The sequence below is a fragment of the Hetaerina americana genome, unplaced genomic scaffold (assembly GCF_022747635.1).
Source record: "Hetaerina americana unplaced genomic scaffold, ioHetAmer1.1.p SCAF_9, whole genome shotgun sequence".
In the NCBI taxonomy this organism is placed as follows: domain Eukaryota; kingdom Metazoa; phylum Arthropoda; class Insecta; order Odonata; family Calopterygidae; genus Hetaerina; species Hetaerina americana.
This window is the reverse complement of record NW_027287538.1, coordinates 19,491,404-19,514,629: the sequence shown is the minus strand read 5'-3', so window position 1 is coordinate 19,514,629 and position 23,226 is coordinate 19,491,404. Positions and strand designations below refer to the sequence as shown.

Below are 23,226 nucleotides of genomic sequence, written 5' to 3'. Positions count from 1 at the left end.
GTGGTTTTGATATACATACGTATAGATTTTATAAACTGAAACCCCTGACACAACAAATGCACACTAACACAACTATTCTTCACTCATTCTTTCCATAAAATCACCCCAATGTCATTTTAAAAACACTGATTTATAGATCGCATAATTTTTGGAATCCAGCAATTATATTGATGTTTGAAAAAACAAGATGCTAAGTCCAGTCGTCCTTGCATTGCATACTTACATTTACAAAACATCTTTAAATAACAAATATGATATAAATTTATAGTTTTGAAAAAATTATCGATATTGTTTTATGTTTAGACTACCATTGCAATCAGGGAAACAGTTATCAAATCACTTAAAATTTTGAGGAACAAAGAAAACATCAGCTTTGTTTTATGGCATTTTTGAAATTGATTCTTTAGAAGAGGTGTTTCCTGTCTTCCTCGCAAGAGGCGCCCTACGTTGTAACATCGAGTTCTTTCAGAGAAACACAAGTGAATTTTAATACTAGAGCTGGCATCTATTAGGAGAATTTTAAACTTAAAAATTCGTCACATGACTGCAGCAAAGCGCCGAGACATATGACTTTTAGTGTCCCAGTTGAAATGTGTTAGGTTAGTTTGACAAGAAGAGAAGTACATTCATTTACGATAATAATAGCCAAGGAGAATATATACACCTCTGAAAATGCCGGTCTCAAATCATAGTCTTCAACTGTCCGTAAGTTTTGAGAGACATTATTTAGTCGACGCATAATTTTTTTCACTACTAAATGGCCCATTTTATTTACAGGATATGAGAAAGTTGCTAACTCAGCTTTTGAATCGGTGAGTCAATTAATATTTTGTGTTTCCGATGTCCTAATTACAATCGGAATAAATGACTGTATTATTCCATTGATTCTGACTGCGTTCTTATATAGATGAGATCATTCGTATTAGTGGCAATAGTTAGAAGTATATGTAACAAGTTTCTAGATATGTCAAGTCTTCAAGTAACTTCCCTCACGTTATCTTTCATGTGTTGTTCATTTTCAGTGTTGATGGAGTTTATGGCATACTCATCACAGATAGGGACGGGGTACCCCTTCTTAAAGGTCAGTAATTTCACTTTATTTTAATTAAGTTTATAGGGTGATCACTTATTTGCACAGTCCATCAGGAGAACTCGTGATCTACCAATGGCAGTAAAAGTGAGAAAAACTTCGGATAATGACACTAGCCAAAATGTTTTTCCATTGACATGTTGAACGAATTCATGAATTCATTTCTTGTTAAACTGTTTGTAAATGTGAATTACCCCCAGGAGATAAAAATGTTTGCGGAAAGCTTGGCATGTTATTTTATGAACACTCGTCTTTGTATTCTATTGTGGTAACCCCAATTGATCCTTCGGGAACACCATAAATCAGTGCTTTTAAATAATACAATTTCAAATGTAAAGAAAACCTGAAAGATAGTCTATCCTTATTCAATTAAAAGTGTATTTATAGCATCAATAGTTGAAATAGCATCACGTCCTGGTCCTTATACACGATATTACATAAACAACATTCTCCGTGTTGCTTTAGTGATACATTAATTCAATATTAATCTATTGTTCAAGTGATTAAATTTTGACAGGCTACATTGTACATTTCCCTGGGAATTACAAAGTTGGGTGTTTTTGAAACCTATTTCTTTGTTTTTCTCAATTTGGTAAAAACGCTTTAGAAAAGTACTGCTATTAAATTGTTATCAATTCTGTCAACTATCAATACCCAAATGATGTGGCACCTTGACAGACGAGCCATCCTTACATTTTTCGAATCGGGGCCTAGCCCAGAGTCTCACTTACAGCTGTTGGCTACTTATAAGTGATTTCTTCAATGAAATATCCTATGGTTGATTTAAAATTATGATGTACGGAAGTGGCCAATCGGAAATTTTTCCAAAGAAGTAGTTTTTATGGGATGTGTGCGTCCACTTCTCTTTGGCTGCCCAGATTCCATTATTATTATTGGTATTCTACCGATTAGGGTTGGTTTTGGATAGACACAGCGTATATATGTGTATAAAAATATATTTACTTGCTTCTCCTTACAAAAAACAGCACCTGAAGTCGTGGAACTACATCAAGCTCCTCTTTTATCTTCGTATACTTCCTTCTTCCTTTCATCCCATCCAACATCCCTTTCCTCATTTGCCTAACATTCTCCCTCTATCACAATCTTCAATATCCCGGCTGCCAATCAAATTGCCTTGCATCCATTTCTCCTGTCTCGATATGTTTTCTCCCACCCATCCTCTCTCTTCCCCCCTACATACCTTGCGCTCCCTCATTCATTTTGCTTTCTGTCCCCTCCTTAATTTTACTCCACATCCACATCTCGTAAACCTCCATTCTATGTGCATCTCTCTGGTCATTCAAAATTCCAAATCTTAGTAATAGAAAGGGTATTGCTCCACAGTCAAGGTACCCTTGTCATGTATCTCCTGCAATGTTGCTGACATCTCGGTTACCTATCCTTCAAAAACTTTTTGTCTGAGATAAGGTTTCCAATTTGGTTCTGTCTCTCTCTGCTCATACCTAGTTCTTTGACAGTGCTAACTAGGTCTATGTTGTCAAGAGCTTGCCCATCTCTGTTAGGATAGGATGTTTAGTAGATGAGTGGGTCTGGGCCATTCAGGTCAATACTGTCTGTTAAAAACTGTTTTTATGATGACCCTACAGTCATTAAGGGGTGCGTAGGTGTTTTCCTGCAGTGGTTTTTTCGTCAAGGATAAGACTTATTTCTTATGTTTTTCCCAAAATTTTGCATATGTTTCTACACTCTGAATATAATGAATAACTGATTGAAGGACTTTTCCACTTGATAACATTTTTATTTTACGACCGGGTTTCAATGTATTACATCATCATCAGGTGATGATGTTGTAATACATCTAGTTCTTTTTTTCGATTTTGTAGCCCTGAAATGTAATTATAGTTTCATTGAATGTATTTGGCGATGGGTTTAGATGGAAGAAGGGACTGTCTCTGTCTCAATCTTTCCCAATTAAAGGCGATTTATAATTATTGAGGAGGGAATATATAACTTCAAAGTTCAAAGATGTCATCGCAAGTTTCTTCTAAATAAAGATCATTCTTCAAACCTTTAATGCATCCACTTATCTACCCCATCTTGCTGAATTTATCAAGCTTAAAATAGTTTTAACTCTGTACTCATTAATTCTGCCAAGTGGTGGTCAGGTCTATAGATTTTAGAAGCAGCATTGAAACTCAAGGTGAACTGAAGGGAAATTTGGTTGCATATTTAGAGAGGTACAGCTGTCTTGTTTTTTCTAGTTTGTAATGGTCGGGCTTGCATAACATGGTCTTGCAATATGTTTTGAGTTCCTCCTAATGTTGACCTTTTTGTCATTTCGGTGTCAACACTGGCAAACAGCCACCAATGATAAAGTTCCGGAGCTTGCCACGAGAGCTGGATTCCTCTCAACTTTTGGCATGGCTTCAGATCAAGGAGGGAAGTTGGGATTGGGAAAAAACAAGTTCATTGTCTGTCTTTACTCAAATTACCAGGTAAGAACGCACTGTTTTGGGGAAATGTTATGTTCTCCCATTTTCTATTGTTGAAATTTGGTTTTTCTGCTGTTCATTATCATTCCCAAGGCATCAGGATGGGATTTTTTACTCATCGCTATTGAGATCAAAGTGTGCAAAGAAAGTGAAACTTCCTTTGACATTATTTTAGATTGCATAGTCTCATTTAAATTTGGTGAATCAAGGATTTTTTTCTTGGGTGGCACAATAGATATTGAAATTTTTTAATTAATATCTGGCCTTGGCATTGCTCCTGCTTATTGGAGCTGAAAATATAAATCCCTATGGTACACCTTCCATAAAAAATTTGCTAAACCTTGTTCTCCAATGCTTTACCTCCTTCCTCAGAATCAAAATAAACTTAATATGGAGAATATGTGTCAGCCTTTATATGTACCATTAAGATAGTTGATAGTTCTGATTGAGATTATCGATTGTCTCTCACATGTTACTTATGGTAATGCTTACAAAAGTGTCAGGAGCATTGGGATGGTTGTATGTCAGCATATTATTAAAAGGGGGCCACTCAGTGGTTTAAGCTTAAGTCATGAGTTTCTTTACATGCAAACAAAAATCTTATTATAATATGATCTACCCTCGTGCCCTGGACCTGGAAGAGTTGGGATAGTGGGATGAGAAAATTCTATGCGAGTTAGGTACATGCCACTGCAAAATGTAAAAGTATTGGTGTTCTTATGAGAAAAACGAATTTCCCCTTTTCCCCATATTTAATGATAACGCACAACAGGATTCAGTTCATTGAGCCATCTTCAGGTACAAGACAAGATTCAAATTGTGAATACATTATATTTGTAAGTGTTTGATTAATCCTGAGATTCTACACCACGAAAATAAGGGCAAAAAACTTGATATTTTTGAGCTATATGAAATTTTAAAATTAAATATTAAAGTTCTTTTGAATGACTATAATTTTAGTAACCACTCTCCTATCCTCAGATTACCATTTCCACTGCAAACAGAGAAACTCCCTCTCTCCAACTGACTCCACCCTTTGCATATTTTCCCATCCAACCACCCCATACCCTCCGCTATCAGTATGTGTCGAACAATCACTCTCTGATAATGTCCTCCTTAGAATCACTTACCCCTTAACCTGCCTTTATCCCTTCGATGTCCCCTTCCTGCCTAACCCTTCTGTATGCTTCCCTCCTTCCTACCGCCAGGATACCAGCTACCTGCCACCATCCTCTTATTAATGACCACAAGTGCTTATCTCCCCCCCCCCCCCTATCTTTTTACCTCTCCATTTCTTTAGTTTCTTTGGGTTTAACATATTCCCCCTCTATGTCCCTGCCTACCTTACTCCTCACTCTTTTCTTCCCCCCCCCCCTTCCTCAAGCAGGTATAAATGTGATGTATTCACAATTTGAATCTTGTAATGTACCTGAAGATGGTTCAATGAACTGGAAATGCATTGTATGTTACCAAAAAATCTGTGGAAAAGGGCAAATTTGTTTTTTTTTTTTCATAATGACAAACTTCCACTGCATCTCGCCTGAATCTGTTGAATGTTGGTCCTCTGTTACGCTCATTTACGTTCATTGACATGAGTTTAATTCCGTGAAATTGATTAATGGATTGTTTGTTTTTACCTCCATAAAAGTCAATAAAAATGTATACTGTGATTATTATGGATTGCCCGGTGTGTGTATATGCAAAAAGCTGATTTAAAACCTCATTTCATTGTTTAAATCAGATGAATGCCTAATATCTAGTAAATAGGGATAGAATATAAAATAAGCATTTAAATTTGAATATTTTAGCAATATTTCTGTTCTAGTGTAATGGCTAAATTTTTCCATTCACATTTCAATATTCAAAGTTGAAGAATTATTTGGACTTAAGCTAAAAAAGAATACTATTGGGTTTGGGACTTTGACAGGCCCTCATAAAGATATTTTCTTTAAATATATGATGGAACAGATGCATGCGTGCATCTTTTCAAAGTGTAATGAATTTATCTTAAGGCTTTGAGGATATTTTTTAGTACAGAAATATAGAAAGATACAAATTTGGGTGAACATCTTTTGCCTCATTAACTGACCATCATTACAGGTGGTGCACTTGAACAAGTTACCATTGGTAGTCACGTTCATTGCCAGCAGCAATTGCAACACTGGCCACATTCTCACTTTGGAGGAACAGTTGGAACCACTGGTTTGCGATTTGAAGTATGCTGTCAACGGTGATGCATAGTGAATTATCCCGCTACCTCACAACAGTCATTTTGTCTCTTCCATGGTGGATGAGAAAACCTCCAAAGAGAAAGGATCTTTTAGAACTCTTCCTAGAGAAGGAATAATTCAGTGATATTGGTTCTTGATGGGAGTTTCATCACAATGTTCATCATATAAAGAAGCATTCATTTGTGGTGGATCGTAGTTGTAATGAAAAAAAAATCTAGGGAAATGCATTTTTTTCTATCAAAGAAAAGTTTTTAGGAAATCCCAAGCTGATTTGATTGGACTACGATTTGCTCCCCTTGCCCATGTCTTGCAAAAGGAATAGTTAAAAAAAATATATTTTTCACTTCCTGCTCTCGTGTTCTCTTTGGGTGATCTGATCAATTTAGGTTGGTTCCTAGTGATCCTAAATGAATGAATGTTGATTATGATCTCATCAAGTATATCAAATATCTTAATACTAAAATTGAATTTCTTGGACTGAACAGCAGGTCACATTGAAGTGTATTTAGTCTTCAAATGTGGGTTTATTTTCTAAATTCATAAAAATAGTTGATCAGCCACCAAGGCAATAATCATCATACTAACTGACTTTTGAATTCAAGTCTAGATTCAAAATGACACTGTACAAATATATATTGTTTTTTGTATATAAGAGAAGTTTATCTTTAGTGTATATTCTGAAAACCTTTATTATGTGGATGGCCAAGTCGAATAATGTTGGGGATATTTTTTAAAATTCTTATGTCAATATCGTGCAGTTAAAATACTGCTAAGAATCATGTACTTTGAATCAAGAAATCTCAGATTTCGGCCATACTTGAAGACATTCTTTTGATGCTGTAATATCAGTATCGTCGTGTATTGCCATGTAGTGCTGCCCTCACCTCAAAAAGATGGTGCTCGTCGTGAAATCTTGTCGTTAGTTCCTTTGTATCCAATTGTTCTTTTAATGTTTGGGTCTCTTTTAATTTCAGAATTGATATTTTGTGACATCTGTTTGTAAGATTTATTTCATTTACAATAAAATTTCATTATGTTTAAATCAGGCTGGCATGATTGTAATCTCATTTTTCTTCAAAAGGAAACTTTTATTTTATCTTTGGCTCATAGCTGATGGAATACCAATGTATAGAAGTACACAAATGACCTCAGAAATTAATTTGTTATGTATGAGTGTTCAACATTTCTTCCGCATGAAAAGGTTTGATTAATTAAAGTCTCAAATGTTAGTAAAGCTCCTAATAACATAGCTTTTTGTCATCTATGAAATAATCAAACCCGAGCAATATTCCTGAAATTTATTGAAGCCTGTAATATGCATCTCACAATCTGCCTCGACCAACCTTCAGGCCGTGTGATAATTTGTTTTATTTGCTGCATTGGCCTCATTCATTTAAGGAATTCTACCTAATATGGTAATTTTTGGGCATTCCTGAAGCCTACTATCCACGTACCTAGAGCACTCTTATATCCCCTATGTTATTTCGTAGTGATGTTTGCCTGCCATCATGCTCTAAAAAGCCTTCTTACCTGTAACCCACCTAACAAATTTTTACATTGTAACATGACCTCCAACATACGTTTTAACATGTATTCCATCCACCTTAATCTGCATTCTTCAGATTCCCCATAGCATCTTTTACTCTTCACCCTACCCCATTTTAAGCTTCAGTGTTTAACTTCCTCTCTGTCCTGTTTATTTTCTCCATTCTTCTCCTCCATATACTCATCTTGAAAGCCTCTTAATGGCTTTTGAGATGGCCTTATCCTCATATTGTCTCAAAAGACCAGATTTCATATCTCTACTTTAGTGTACATGCGTACATCAATTTCCTTGTTATGGATGATTCTTTTGCTAGCAAAATTCGTCATCCCATTTACAATGCTCCTTATCCTCTAAAATACTGTCCAAGTACATGAACTACCTCACCTGCTTTAGTTTATACCCTCTTACTTAAATGTTTAAGTAAGCTCTCTCACTTCTCAAGAATATCATTACTTTCATTTTCTTGTGGTTAATTTTCATCTCATACTATTCATTTTTTTAAAGCATTCTGTGATAACTTCAATCTCTTGGCTGTCTTAACTATTGCTTGAAAATCTGCGAACCTAACTGACTTGATAATTTTGCTGCCCACTTAAGTTATTCCCTGCTCGAGCCATTAGCGTGTCACCCTTAATAGTTCCTCACTGTAAAAATGTGTACTGAAAAGTACTAGAAATAAAGAGCAATCCTGTCTTACTCCGCTCTGCAAATTATTGCCATCCTTATTCTCCCACTATTACCCTTACCTGTTGTGTTTGATTCATGTGCAAGTTTTGAACGAGTTGCCTGTTCCTCTAGTCAACTCCTTTATTCTAAGTATTTACATTGCATGGACCTACCTTTTAAAAAGAAGCATGAAGGTGATCATAGAATGTTAGCACAACAAACCATATTACATAGTCTATCTGACAATCATAGGCTACAATTGCGTGTGTATACATCATGTGGTGTGCTATTGATATTGTTTCACTGTTGATGTAATGGTTGTGGTACGGAGATGTTGTATGCCTTCACAGAATTTCTATAGGATGCGGTGGATTTGGAATTATTGAATTCTTCAATTCAGGGTTTAAGAGGAGGGTATGAAGAAAATGTATCCATGGTTTTTTGCACTAAGCTTTAACCATAATTGTTGACACATTTGCATGCCTTGGTTGCCGTAGTTCATGAAGGAAATAAAACCTCTGTGAATGGAGTTATGTATTGTGCGTATGTATTTGTCCATTACAGCATAGCTAGCTCAGTAATATAGGAAATTACGTCTATACCTAGGATAGCTATGGCTATGAGAAACCTTGAAGGATAAGTAAAATCCATTGCATCAATATTTTTTATTTTATATTTCAACAGCTGATGCCTTCAAATCATCAATGTCCTCCTTAACCATTATCATCGCAGTGTATACAAACCAGGTGTCAAAATTGGTGTAATAAAAGCCATAAACACAGTAATAAGCCCGACAGCTTGTGAAATTCACACATCAAGGTAGGGTGGCCAGTACCTTTCCCTGTTACAGTTATGGTTTCCCAGGAAGATCTGGTACCCGAAAAATTACATAGCTTGGGTGGAGCTGCAGGTGCCCAGAGAGGCTTGCCCAGGAATCGAACCCTGAATCCTCCAGTCAGTAATCCAACACTCTACCCCTTGATGACCCCGACCCACCAAAATTGGTAAATGCTGTATAAAATTAATTCAGTTTACTCAAATGTAAATTCAGTCATTCATATTCAATGTAAGATTTGATGATTTAGGTTTAGAGAAGGATTAAAAATGTGAAATGGACAGAAAGGAAAAACAATTAGGAAGTTTTACTACGAATGCATTTTATTTGGTAATGGAATGTTGAAGATGACTGTGATATATGTATAAAAGGTAGTATGTTAGGCAGTCAAGGTAGGGGAAGGAAAGGGATAGGCATATTGGATGGAATGGAGGGAAGTAGAAAGTATGCAGAATATAGGAGCAGTTAATTTTAAATTGGGATTTGCCCTTTTGTCAGCTTGGAAATATGGTGATATTAAGTGTAGACTTCAGAAAGAAAAAATAATTCTTTGCGAGCAAAACAAAATATTTCAATCGGCAATACCTGCATATGATGGGCTTACGTAATGCACTCATTGGCAATTTTTAGGCATACATTACCGAAAGTGGAAATAGATTATATCTTGTGAAATTATTGATCCCAAAATTCCACGAGGTAATTGCAGTTTTCCTGTCTGTATTAACATGAAATCTCATTTCATCGCATGGTGAAGTAAGTTTTGCTGAAATAAACTGGTCAAATGTAATCTTATTTAGATGTACACTGTAAAAAGTAGTTTTTTTTAAATTTCTTGACAGTCCTTGAAACATAAGACCAGTTTTACTGGTGTGTGTATAGTAAAACACAAAGGAGCGCAAAACAAAAAGTATAGACATTTTATTTTGTTGTGAAATAAATCAAAAAATTCATCAACGTTTTTTGAACGAAAGGAAAACACCATCAGGGCTGTTCAATATTATTTCTCCCTGCAAAATGACGTCTTCTTCCTTGCGCGAACTTTTAACTTCAAGTACCTGCATCAGCCGTATGAGCACAATTTTCAGTTCTAGAAGAGCCAATTTCTGACCTGTTTCAGAGTTAAGAGAAAAAATAATTAATTGGGCATTGCATTTTAATTATTTTATATAAAATATTTGTACATGGTCCTTGACAAAACAAGCAGAAAAAATTTTCAATTTTACTGCCAAAGTTCTCACTAAATGTTTCAAAACACTTCTCATTTATTTTTTTCCACAAGATGTAAATTACATCACAAGCATCTGTGCCACATTTCTCACTTGGCTTTGCGGCTTTAATGCATAATGAGGTAATTTTATCATTGTAAGGGTTTTGTGGGATGACGACCACGGAAGCCTTGCCTCCCTTGCTGCCGGGCACAAAACACAGCTGATTGGGCCAAAACCCCATAGTTGCCAGGACTCATATTCTCTGTAGTATACATCATTTAAATCTTGGGAATGATAATTGAGGTGGTTGCCCATTGGCTTCCCCAATAGTGTGTTTAATGTGACACCATCACTCATGGCCGCCCCACTGGGGTCAGACGCCTTTGCAGCCGCCTCACTGAGGAACAGACGCTGCATGGAATACCTTTCGTGTGGCTCCTAACGTGCTACTTATGTGGCATGGGTGACCCTACCAGGAGCAATAATTATTACTCCCGCCAGTACAGCTCTAGGGGTCATCGGAATGCACAAGCCCTTCCATCACCTCAAGGTTGTAGTCCATGGGAGGGAATTTATATATATATGTGTGTGTGTGTGTATATATAAACATATATATATATGTGTGTGTGTGTGTATATATAAACATATATATATGTGTGTGTGTATATATAAACATATATATATATATATATATATATATATATATATATATATATATATATATATATATATATATATATATATGTTTCACATATATTTATTCATTCATTTACTTATTTCTATATTTGGCCTTTTCATCTTCTGCTCTTCAATATACTTCCTTATTCCTCATGTTTCTCTCCCATTTCTTCTTCAGGGTTTCTCTTCATTTCTTCCAGCAGCATGTTTCAATTCTTCTTTGTTTTGTTTTTACAATATTCCATGTCTCTGATCCTTAGACTTCCATACTGCTTGCAAAAATTTTGATGCTTCCTAACTTGAACTATTCTTCACTTAATGTCTGTCAAACTCTTTCCTTTCCAAGTTATACTGCAGCCAGGGCAGATTAAGGATTCCACTTCTAATTTCACTCTCAAACTCACCTCAACCTTCAACTAACGTGTGCACAATCAGAGTCAAAAACACTTCTGTTTTTCTTAAAAAAAGTGGCCCAATTGACATTAATTATTAACTGATGATTAAGCACAACGGTGGGGTTCATATATTACAGATCCTTATTAGGGAGGAATAAAATGAAAAGGAAAATTGGCTAGCATAGCTTCATTGGATGGCTTCACTTCCCCAATTTAGGATGAAAGGTTGTTAAATGTCGGAGATGTGAATTTTAATGGAGGAAGGTCAACAGACAGTTCTAAAAGTACCACCAACTCTAAACTTCGGCATCATATGTGTGGCATTCTTACCTATGCAATTCCTTGACCCTGCACTGAACGGAGTGTAGGCAAAAGAGTGGTGTTTTGCTGTCTCAGAGGGCAGAAAACGATCAGGGTTAAACTTGTTTGGTTCTGGAAAGTACATGGGATCCCGGTGTAGTAAAAAGAAGGAGAGGTTTATTGGAGTTCCAGGTGGAAATGTGCATCCATCTGAAATAATGGTGAAAGAGAGAAGTTCTATTTAAGTAAACAAATCCAGGCAAAATGCAAATATTTTGTAACTACATGCAATTCAAATTGTGCAAATTTGTTCATGATAACTCATTTTTTAAAACCAGTCATCCCGGGACCAAGGTTGGCTGAAGTATAAATACATAATTATAATTCTTGAGACAAGCATACTATATTTGGCAGTTCATAAGATGCAACTTTTTGTCAAAGATTATGGTATAAAAAATCACCTGCATCTTATATGTGAAGGTTTGAATTCCGTGGATTAACATTCAATCCTAAATGTTATTTTACCCCAGATGGTCAGTTATACCAATGTTGACTCCATCATATTTAGTTCTTATATTTACTCATTTAATATTTATTATTCAATTGAAGAATGTTGTCATTGGGATTGTTATTACTAAGCTCATCACTATTATGTGATGTAAATATTTTGTTGCTCATCTCAGCAATTTCGAAAGAGGTGCGAGCAAAATATTGAATGAAATTGATTGTATTTTATCACAACTTACTATAATAAAACAGTGCCAGCTCTTTTTACTGAGTGGAATCATTTGTTTTTTAAAAATTACTCCAATAAATATGACAACAAGATTCAGCTACCCAATTCAACCTACACTTAAAGAGTGTTAGACTACGTCAAGGAGCATAGAAACAAAGCAGCAGCAAGGCATTTCCATCCATTGTTTGGTCATCTATTTGTCTTTTCTGAAAGATGAAAACTAAAAGGAATCATGACTTAAGTTGGAGGGGTGTCAAACTTTTGTGAAGATGGTTGAAACATTTTTTTCTTCTGCATGCTATACTGAAATGAGGGTGCATCTTATATGCCGTTAAATATGGTATTCCACTGCACCAATTTCAATATTCACTGTATTCTACAAACTGCAGTGATTCTGAGTTAAATTTAACCACGGATAAACTGATTTTTCTTGGTACAGATTTGGTTGTTTGCTATTTGGTAACTTAAATAATCAAGTCTTATTTCTTTGAACACATGCATAACCACAATCGTGTTGATGTAATCATAATAGTTACCTATAATAATTGGTGAGTCCAGCTCACGCCCAATCATTGGCACTGATGGGTACATACGGAGAACCTCCTTTACGAACCGATCAAGATATTCCATCTTGCCGATTTGACGTAGGGTAAGTTTTTTATTTCCATCTTCCTCCAGTACACTTTTAGCTTCCTCCAGTATTCGAATCTTCAAAAAGTTAAATCATATGAAATAGGACAACTATGATGATAATCATTAAAATTTATGGTTGAAAACTGTTCAATATCATCATGAGTGCTAAAAACCAAACTCTGAAAGATTAAGTTAGTATCAAAGGCAAATGATCTTTGACGAAACAGATGAAATACACCTGCAGTAGCAATTTACATTGGAAGTTGACCAGTGTTTCGCACCAATAGAGGGCATGAAATTTTTCATGAAACAATCTAATGTATGATATGTCATATACATGAAAACGAAAATATATTCTACTTCATCAAAGGAATGCATAAACTAACCTGAGCTTCAGGATGATTTCCAAGAGTAAACAAACTCCAATTCATAGCTGCAGAAGTAGTGTCATGGCCCTTAAAGTCAATGAAATAATCATGAGTGCACAATAGATATAAGATAATATTAGAGTGACAGCTATTCAAGGAATGAAATAAAACTTCAGGGTATTCCTTTCACATTTTTCAATAAATGAAGGCTCTATTAAATGCATTTTGATTTGGTTCTGTCTAAAACTTTATTACTATAGGTACCAAGGATCAAATTCAGTGATACTGTGGCCCTAATAAGAATAATGTAAGATGACTACAAACTTGGTTTGGCTTGTAAGAAGACTTCAAAACCTGAGTCCCCCTTCCGCAAAACTGTCGGTCAATTTTCAAGCCCTCACAGTTTGCTTATGTACATTTCTCCAATGAATTTGTTTCCACCATCATTACCGTCTATATTTCACAAAATTTTCTGTAGATTATCTTGTGCTACATTTAGGAACATTTGTTCAAAGGGTTTAGCAGCTTAGTGGGCAATGGATGTATCTCATGACTTGAAGGACTCTTCAATTCCTGCTAGCTTGGTTCATCACTAACCTCACCCAAGCTTGGTGATTTTTACGGGTACCTATTAAATCTTCCTGGAAAACCTCTGGCAGTGCAGGGAAATTAGCTGATCTCCCATTTACTAAATGAGTGAATTTTGCATGTCTTAGAGTTTAGTATGAGGTGAAAGCTCTGAACTTGCCTATCAAACCAACCTTTTGGTTGATTAACATGGTGCTTTGGTGACATTTGTTGTTTGAGGATACCATCTAAATTGATTTAACTGACTTGTTAGCTGTGAGTGATTGGCCTCATCAGAAATAACCTTAAATATCATCTGTAGCTGCATCTGTATCATTATCATCTGTATCTGCATGCCTTTGCTTACATATTCTTAGGATGGGGAACAAAAATTACTGTTGAGTAGCTGATGTCCATCCAAAACTTACCTTAACTGGTAGATTACCAATGACAAAAATAACTCCACCTTAAGTGTCAAACTAGAGAAAAAGTAAAGAAGAAATTCTTGAGGGATTTACAGTTGCTTGATGTTACCTTTATCTATTATTATCTTGAAGGAGTTGATACATTTTTTCACTTGAAAGTTGATTTCAGAATGTTATAGTTTACTTACCCCATGCCTCTCATGGTGTTGATCTCAAATATATGAACTTTTAGGTATTTTATACAGGTTTATTACCATAATTCATAGTGTAGTATGGTTTTGTCACTTCATTTAGCCAAAGTTTTCTTATTGGAATATTTCTTTAAAGAAAACAAGGGGATGTGATGCATAAAAGACATAGATGGAACACTGCATGAAAAAAAATTGTACTTCCAATGTTTTGTTTTTTAGTGCTTTGTTTATTTGTGTCAATCCTTCAGAAAACCCTTGTGGCAGGTCTTTGTGTTTTTTTTCAAAAACCTTACTGTTGAAAACATTCAAAATGCTTAAACGATTGCATAAAATTTTATAATTTGAATCAATTGTTATACTCATTTGTATTTTAGCATAATCTCATTTCATTCCAATTATTTTTAGCAACCTATAAGGATTTTTAAGGCTCAACAACTTAATGTAAAGACAGAAAGAAATGGGGATGTTACCCTTATTCTTCCTGAAGATATTTTTGGAGGCATAAGATTAACTGTCATTTGTTTATCATTCAATGTTATAATTTGCTGACAAGAATAATCTCAGTAATAATAATAAAATATTTTTTAAGATAAAATTGGACTTAAATGATTATGTTGATATTGTACTTTGCCTCCTTTGTAAATTACCTTCTTGCCACTTGGTGATTCTAATTGCCATAGACCCCCTTGTTTGTTAAATGCATAATTTTTACTTTCTAGTGGAAATTGATCTAATTGTGTAGCTGTGATATAACTTAGAAGCAATTGTTTTCCAATTAGCATAGAAGAGAAATTCTTACCGCAAACATAAATGTGTTCACTTCTTCACGAATGTCTGCATCAGAAAGAACTTTCCCATTATCTGACAAATCCAGCAGTAAATCCAGAAAAGATTTTCTCTTTGGGTGCTCTAACAATTCTGAAAAGATTGATATTTTATACAAGAATATGTTAAATGATTAAGATTTGGTCAGCCATGGGGTTTCAACCATTGCTGAATTCATAATAAAATCAGTGTGATGGTATGGGATAAGAATCAATGTAAAAAAACCAAGGTGTCGTGGTTTTTCGAGGGGGAGGAAGGCTAAGTGAAAATGTTAAAATATGAGTTCATGTATATTCTATTGTTTCAGGCTTCACTTCGTGGAAGTAATTAATATCCATTACTAAAAAAGAAAGAAAGACTCGTACTTTTCCATAGATTTTAATAAAATCTGTGGAAAAGTACGAGTCTTTCTTTCTTTTTTAGTAATGAGTTCATGAACTAGATCAGGTGGAGCAGTTTACCTCTCTTAGAGTACTTTGGACCAAAATAGTCAATGGACATAAGGAGTAGAATTGCATTCGGCAAAGAAGCTTTCACAAGGAGGAGGGAATTGATGAAGGGGCATTGAGGAAGCATGTTAAGAAAAGACTGGTTAAAACTTTGATATGAAGCATGGTTCTGCACAGTGCAGAAACATGGTTGTTGAAATAGGATGTTATGTTTAGATCAGAGGCTTTTGAAATAATTTTGTGTTGTGGGGAAGGATTGAAAAAGTAAAATAAATTGAGAGGGAAGCAAGCAAAGAGATACTAGGCATGGTATGAAGGGAGGAGACAGGATTACTGGGAGAAATTGAAAGATGGGGGGAAAGGTTGATTCAGAGTATTTTGATTGCCAATGGAATTTAGAAGAATAAGGGATGTAAAATAAATGCATAATTGAACAAGGGTTTATTTTAGTGTGTGGTATCAGGTTGTATTTTCTAAGGAGAGACTAAAAAATGTGTCAGTATTCAGTCATAGTCCCTCTCCATCTAAATGTCGATTCACCTGTACTAAAATGAGGTATCATGTGAGTTTCTGTCTTGTTGCTATTATGAACATCTATTTACCTTTACTATCATCAGATTCTGTCTGATCACCTTCCTTCTTTGAAGCAGCGATTTTTTTTCTCCTTTCCATTATCACCTGAAATAAGGAAGACATTGATGAGACTTTGAAAATTACCGCAAGGGAATCCCTTCACTCTGATTGCTATCAATGTGGTACCTTGGCCAAAAATGAGTTGGAGTCAGCTCACACCATCTGGTGTGCATGGGTGATTATTATACTCTGAATCATGAAGCTACTGGTTTGCTTTTCACAATATAAATGTATATTTTCTTGCGCCTTACCATCAATCACATTTCTATTTTTAAAAACCCGAATTCAATGCAGAAAGCTATCATGTTTTTATTTTTACTTATTTATTCAGAGTTGGACAATTTAGGCATGCATTAGATAGCTGTGGCAATATTTTCAATTTTGATGTTTTCAAGCTTATCTTTGTGGAAATAAATTGCCTCTGAAGTAAAAATACCAGCATATCTTTCCACTCAATTTTATTCGGTACAACTAGTTTTGATGCACCGAAATCATTCTCTGGTACAGAGTTACACATACAGGTCTGTTTTATATATATATATTTATATAATGGTGGAGGGGAAAGAGGTGGCTGGAATCGGTTGAAGTTGGTGGGGTTGGCTGAGGAAGGCAGGGGAGGCAGCGAGTGGGGAGGGTAAGGTCCGAGGACAATGGAGGTGGTCAGGGAGGTTCACGGTTTGGGGTCTTGAGGCATTTTCTTAAATGGGATAGAAGTTGTCATCAGGGGAATATCTTTGAAAAGCAATGTTATTGAAGATATGCCCTTTTTACACTTTGGGCTCATTTAGAAACACATTGACCAAGATGGTCTCTTTCATGTTTTTTCAATAAATAGAATGACATGCATATGAACAAAATACCAAATAATTTTTATAACTATGCAGGGATATTTAAATTTAACCACTGTTACTTACTCCATCTACAAAATTGTGAATAATCTTGACGTATCGATTAAACTCCTTGCCAAGTGAAGTTCGGTAGAAAATAAAGTCTGAAAGTAGCCAAGGTGTGATGAAACGCCGCTGGAGGATTTGATTGACTCTGTAAAATAAATGCCAATATATATTGTAGTGATAACATAATACCACATTACCAGAGTAATCACTATAATGTGTACAATTCCCAAATAATATTCATATGCTCCTTTGTATAAATGCACATCAAATATTTTTCTTATTTCTGTCTCATCCATGGACACATCCTGTAAAATTCAATATAAATTGTGTAAAATTATAGTTTCCTGTGTTGGGTATATGCCTACCCTCATTTCCTCTAATTCAGGCTTGTGACCCAAACTCAATCCTGGTTTGAGTTCTATCACAGCTATCAAAATATTGGCTTGTTTTAATTGATAATATAATTGACTTAGTGGTAATACTCAAAGATATACAATTGAAGGAATCTACATCATTGCAGGAAATGAAAAATACTTAAATGGATATTTGGTTATAATTTCTTTCAACTGAATAATCATATTTTCAACTGATGTACTCATCATTGTCCAGAAGAGTCTGCATTCATTTCTCGACTCTCTTTTTAAAAGTGAATTTAGTATTAACCAGGAGGGATCTATTACAACTTCAGTTGGTAGAATTAATAGGCAGTTTTTGAAATATGTCCTATGGTCCAATGAAGATGTCATAGGCTGCTTACAGAAATTTGCTAATCCTCCAAATATATATGCCATGTTTACCTTAGCTTAGGAAATACCATGTACTTTTCCAGAGAAATTTTATCAGTTAGAATGCATCTCACCAAGCATTATAAGGCATTGTCATTGTATGCCACTTTTATTATTATTGGTAATCTACTGTTTAAGGTATGTTTTCAATGGACACAGACTGATCACCATTATATTTGATAGCTTCATGTAAATAGAAATGCCCTGACACCTAAAACTACGGTAAACTTAGTGCAATGTGATGATTCTATAGCCAATTTTGATTTTTCGTGACACTCAGTTTAAAAGTACACATGCAACGCAGTACAATAGCCACCACATCCTCCTCTTCTATCCCCGCTCCTAGTCTCGCCTCTTCCCCAACTCTGGAAACAGGTTCCCATTTCCTCCCCACCTCCTCCCACATGAACACACTCACTTGATTGCAGATGGCTTTTCAATACTGTTGCAAATTTGCTCTCCTATTGATGATTATCATCTAGTCGACCAAAACATTAGCCTAGAGTTTCACAAAAGTCAGTGTTAGCTATTGAGTCATCACCTTACACACTCACAGCCAATAGCTCACACTCTCTTTGCTACAACTAACTGTTTAAGTGGAAGAATTAGCATGGTAATTCCTCACGAACTTTTTTAAAATACTTTGACTTTGGACATCATCATCAGGTTATCAGGTTGGACCATCATCAGTAAACTGTTCCTCAATTTCACATATTATATGGCACATAATAATTAAAGCATTTTACCAGTAAAAAATAATGGAAGAGTATTTATACTGCATATTATATGCCAAATTCTGGTAAAAAGTATTGTGCCGGTGAAAATCCCAAGGAGAAATTTGTTGTCACTTTTTGTGTTATGGCTTTATACAAATTTCTTTTATGTGAATCATGAAAGCAAGTTTTATAGTGACTACTTGATGAAAATAAGATCCTGGATAACAACCTAGATGTTCCATGGGAAGGGCAAAATAGATTTAGTATGGAAATGTAATTAATTTGTGTGACAGTACAATCCATCAAACCATGGCATGTTTAGGTGTAGATAATTCCCACCAGGCCCTGCCATATTACCTGTCGATGGCATTCACATATTCCTGGTTGGAGTCTCCTTCCAGAGCATTGATATTGTAACCCATAATGGTCTCACAGGTAGAATCCAGAGCAGAGAGTTTGGTGTAATGGCAAACGTTTATCTCTTCGGACCAGTCCCCCGCTGATTCCTTTGGGACATGTGACAGCAGAACGCCTGCCATTTTTCTTGCTTCCACGTCCAATGATTCCACATATTCTTCAAGGAGGGTGCTGTGGAAGGCCCCAGTGAGCATTTTGCGTCTGCTGTGCCACTTGCTACCTGTCATAACAAAATAGTCCATTCATTCTGGTATCTATTTAAGTATTATGAAGTCATAGAGTACAGTTGTGTATTAAGTGAGATTTCTTCTTAACGTAGTTTCAATCAGAAGTTTTAAAATAAGTATACCATTACAAATTCTATGCTAGCATTGATTTCTGGGAAACTTTGGTGGACCAGTGAAAAATATATTTTTTATTCAAAAAAAGCTAATTGAAGTATAACAGAAGAACAAGTATATACAGTAGAACCTTGATTAACGAACACCTTGGATAGCAAGTAATTTGCAAAGTGAGCAAAAATATTGTGCCCAAGAATAACTCACTTATCAAGTAACATAGTAACATTTTGCATAACAAGTGAAGAGGAGAGAGGGATTCCCGAAGTGATTACATCGGCTGTTTACATTTATGTTCAGCACAAGTTCCACTAGCATCGTAGTGTTGCTAGTGATCAAATATTTGTCCAAACTTGTGTTCAGGCATGTTATTTGTGACTTTTTGAACACAGTTTCATAATATTTTATTAATAGTTTTTAAAATGTCCTCAAAGAAGAAGACATTCGAAAGAGAATAAAAATAATCATGGAAATTAAAAGTGAAATCATTCAAAAACGAGAGAGGTGTCAGCGTAGCTGATCTATCACGCCCATACGGCCGACATCAACGATTTGTACTATCCTCAAGAAAAAGGAAAAAATTAAGGGGACAGATGCCTCAAAGAAACAGACCAGAATATCCAAGCAATGGTTAAGTATTCTCAACGATGTTGAAAGGTTGCTTCTCATATGGATATATGAAAAAAATTCAAGGCATGATTTATGAGAAGGCAAAAGTGATTTTTGCTGACCTCCTTAATAAAATGTCAGGATCATCAACAGATGGAAAAGAAGTATTTACGTGAAGCTGTCGGTTGTCCGAGAAGTTTAAGAAAAGAACCAGCATTCACAGCATTGTGAGTCATAGTGAAGCAGCTAACTCTGACTCAAAGGCAGCAGAGAACTTCATCCGTGGCTTCAGGAAGCTCATAGATTCTGAGGATTACCTGCTGCAACAGGTTTTATATGTGACTAGATGGGTCTCTTCTGGAAAAAGATGGTAAAGCAAACCTTTATAATAACAGGGGAGAATTTCCAGCGACAAGCCAATGAAAGACCATCTCAGGTTGTTATTTTGTGCCAATGCAAGTAGCAATTTGAAATTAAAACCCATGCTTGTTTACCATTCAGAAACTCAATGAGCCTTCAAGAAGTCCCAAAGAGCAGGCCAAATGTAATGTGGAGTTCTAAAAACAAGGCTTTGGTGACACATGACCTTTTTACTGACTAGATCAATGAATTGTGTGGTCCTTCTTTGAAAAAGTATTTGCTAGAGATGAATCTGCCACTCCACATCTAGCTTATTATGAACGATACTCCTGCTCATCCTGCCGGCGCACAAGATTCTTTGGGAATTTCAATGCATTAAGATCCAGTTTCTTCCTCCCGACACCACTCCATTACTCCAGCCCATGGTCCAGCAGGTTATTTCTAACTTTAAAAAATTCGACACCAAAGCACTTTTCAAGTATTGTTATGAGGTGACTGCAAGAATCAATCTCAATCTGAGAGAGTTTTGGAAATATCATTTCAACATCATTGACTGCTTTAAGATGATCGAAAAGGCATGGGAAGGGATTATCTCACTTCTGCTTGGAAGAGGCTTTGACCAGAGAGCATTGACAAAAATACCATTAAGGGATTAGAGACAGCAGATATAAGGCAAAGGGCCTGTAGTCAATGAGACTTTGTATTTGGCCAAGTTCCTAGGACTGGAGGTGGATAGAAAAAGATATCAATGAGCTTTTGGAGGAGCACAGCCAGGAGCTGACTACCAAAGAGATTATGGAGTTGATTGTGTTTCACTGGAAGAAGTTGTGGAGGAGAGTTTGTCTGAGGAGGAGGAGGTAACAGCGAAGCAGCAATCATCTAACGCAATAAGACAAATGCTGAAAGCATAGAAACTATTGCATCGTACATTAAGAATCATCACCCTAATATGACAGTTGTTATGCACAATGATTGTTATGATTTATTTTTTAGTCTTCTTTTTGGGCTGGATTTTAGATGAACACAGACTAAACACGGCTACATTTCTTAGGCTTACCTTACAAAACACAACTAGACATGTTCCTCAATTATTACCTAAACTCTATCTACCTTCATTCCATCCATCATACCTATCCTTTTCCTACCTCTACCTGGCTTATCTGGTATCCTCCCATCTATCAACCTTAAGCATTCCCAGTTACATGATATGAGTGGTCATTCAATTGTAGTCTTTTGTGATGGGTGCTGTTAGATGAGAACTCATGGACTTCTATATCTCGTGAAAAAGTGGCATACCTGTGCTGTTGATGAGGCCTGTTCCTAGCCAGGGTTCGAGGCATTTGTACTCTTCACTCTTGATTATGTGTACTGAGGAGTTGAGGACAGGCTGGACCACATTAGCACCGGTCAAGAATAAGAAGGGTCGTCTTCCAATCCAGAGGCGGAACATATTGCCATACTTATTTCGGCATTCAGATAACACTCGGAAGAAATCTGTTGATGGAAATAACATTAAAGTAAAGGTGACATAAAAATGCCATCACATTTAAAATATGAAACTTGAATATCTATTATTATAAGGTAATCTACTGGTTAAGGTAGGTTTTTAAATGGACACAACTACCTAATAAATATTTTGCGACTCCTAACAAAACACAAAATACAGTACCCTACTCTGTATCAGGTCCCTCTTCATCTCTGAGTACTTTCTTCCTCCCTTCATCCCGTCCAACATCCCTATCCTGTTCCTTCCCTTTCCTCGTTTGCCTTACATTCTCCCCTCAATTACAGTCTTCAACATCCCGCTACCAGCCAATACCCCCTTCATCCACTTTTCCTGCCTCCAAAGGATTTCTCCCAATACACCCCTTTCTTCGCCCACCATACCAAGTACTTCCTCATTTGTTTTCTTCTCTGTCCATTTCACCTTCTCAATTCTTCTCCACACCCACATTTCAAGGGCCTCCAGTCTACGTCTATCATCCTGCTTCAATGACCATGTTTCTACGCCGTACATAGCTACGCTTCATATAAAAGTTTTGACGAGTCTTTCCTTAACATCCTTACTCAACGTGCCTACCATCAAGTCATGTGAAATGTGTGCCTTCATGTGAAAGCCCCTTTCCCAAGTTTCCGCACCGTACATAGCTACACTCCATATCAAAGTTTTCACGAGTCTTTTCTTAATATCCTTACTCAATGTCCCTGTTGTAAACTCCCTGCTCCTTGTGAAAGCCTCTTTGCCTAGCACAATTCTTCTCCTTACGTCCTTACTTACTGCTTTGACCATGTTGGTCCAAAACACTTCCGAGATACATAAACTGTTCTACCTGCTCTAGTTTTTGCCCTCATATTTTAATGTTTTGCTTAGCATTTTTTTCTAGAAAATCGCATAATCTTTGTTTTATTAACATTGATTCTGATCCCATACCTGTCGCACTGAATTTCCAATCCACTCAGCAATGCTTGCAGCCCCTTGGCTGACTGACAAACTAAAGCTTGGTCATCAGCAAACCTAACTGATTTTACGAATTCCCCGCCCACTTTCATTCCTACCTCCAGTTCTTCCCATGCCTCTTTGATCATTTCCTCTGCATACAGGTTGAACAGCAACGGTGATAATGGGCAACCCTGCCTTACACCTCTTCCTAACACTGCTCATTCAGACTCTCCGTTCCCCACTCACACCTGAGCAGTCTGAAATATGTACAGGTCGCGGATTAGCCTTGTGTCCTTCCAATCTATTCCAATTGTGTACAATATACCAATTAGTTTTTCCCAATGAACTCTATCAAATGCTTTTTCCTAATCTAAGAAACACGCAATAATATCTATATCTTGTGAGCAAATATTTTTCTCATATTCTAAAACATTGC

The 23,226-nt window shown here is 36.1% G+C and overlaps 2 protein-coding genes across 2 annotated transcripts in view; one reads left to right on the top strand and one right to left on the bottom strand.

Annotated features, from left to right (window-relative positions):
- The first annotated feature begins 553 nt into the window (after window positions 1-553).
- Window positions 554-6,816, top strand: Lamtor3 (Late endosomal/lysosomal adaptor, MAPK and MTOR activator 3). Its single transcript, XM_071597553.1, has 5 exons — window positions 554-705; window positions 778-812; window positions 1,023-1,081; window positions 3,413-3,546; window positions 5,644-6,816. The coding sequence occupies exons 1-5, from the start codon at window positions 673-675 to the stop codon at window positions 5,782-5,784; spliced, it is 402 nt and encodes a 133-aa protein (XP_071453654.1). The 5' UTR covers window positions 554-672; the 3' UTR covers window positions 5,785-6,816.
- A 1,733-nt stretch (window positions 6,817-8,549) lies between these two features.
- LOC139698705 (cytochrome P450 4C1-like) overlaps window positions 8,550-23,226 on the bottom strand; it is a 38,958-nt gene continuing 24,281 nt past the window's right edge. Inside the window, exons 3-11 of the mRNA XM_071597584.1 lie at window positions 21,647-21,844; window positions 18,984-19,263; window positions 17,144-17,270; window positions 16,199-16,274; window positions 15,122-15,240; window positions 13,158-13,226; window positions 12,675-12,846; window positions 11,433-11,612; window positions 8,550-9,929 (exon numbers count right to left, since the gene is read on the bottom strand). Coding sequence (XP_071453685.1) covers window positions 9,772-9,929; window positions 11,433-11,612; window positions 12,675-12,846; window positions 13,158-13,226; window positions 15,122-15,240; window positions 16,199-16,274; window positions 17,144-17,270; window positions 18,984-19,263; window positions 21,647-21,844 — 1,379 coding nt within the window. The 3' untranslated portion in view covers window positions 8,550-9,771. The remainder of the gene's footprint in view (window positions 9,930-11,432; window positions 11,613-12,674; window positions 12,847-13,157; window positions 13,227-15,121; window positions 15,241-16,198; window positions 16,275-17,143; window positions 17,271-18,983; window positions 19,264-21,646; window positions 21,845-23,226) is intronic.

Excerpts from the sequence above, each read along its gene's own strand:
- Lamtor3 (XM_071597553.1), top strand. The coding sequence starts at position 673 with ATGCCGGTCTCAAATCATAGTCTTCAACTGTCC. Across the intron at positions 1,082-3,412 it reads CGGGGTACCCCTTCTTAAAG|CCACCAATGATAAAGTTCCG; the intron begins GTCAGTAATTTC and ends ACTGGCAAACAG. Across the intron at positions 3,547-5,643 it reads GTCTTTACTCAAATTACCAG|GTGGTGCACTTGAACAAGTT; the intron begins GTAAGAACGCAC and ends CCATCATTACAG.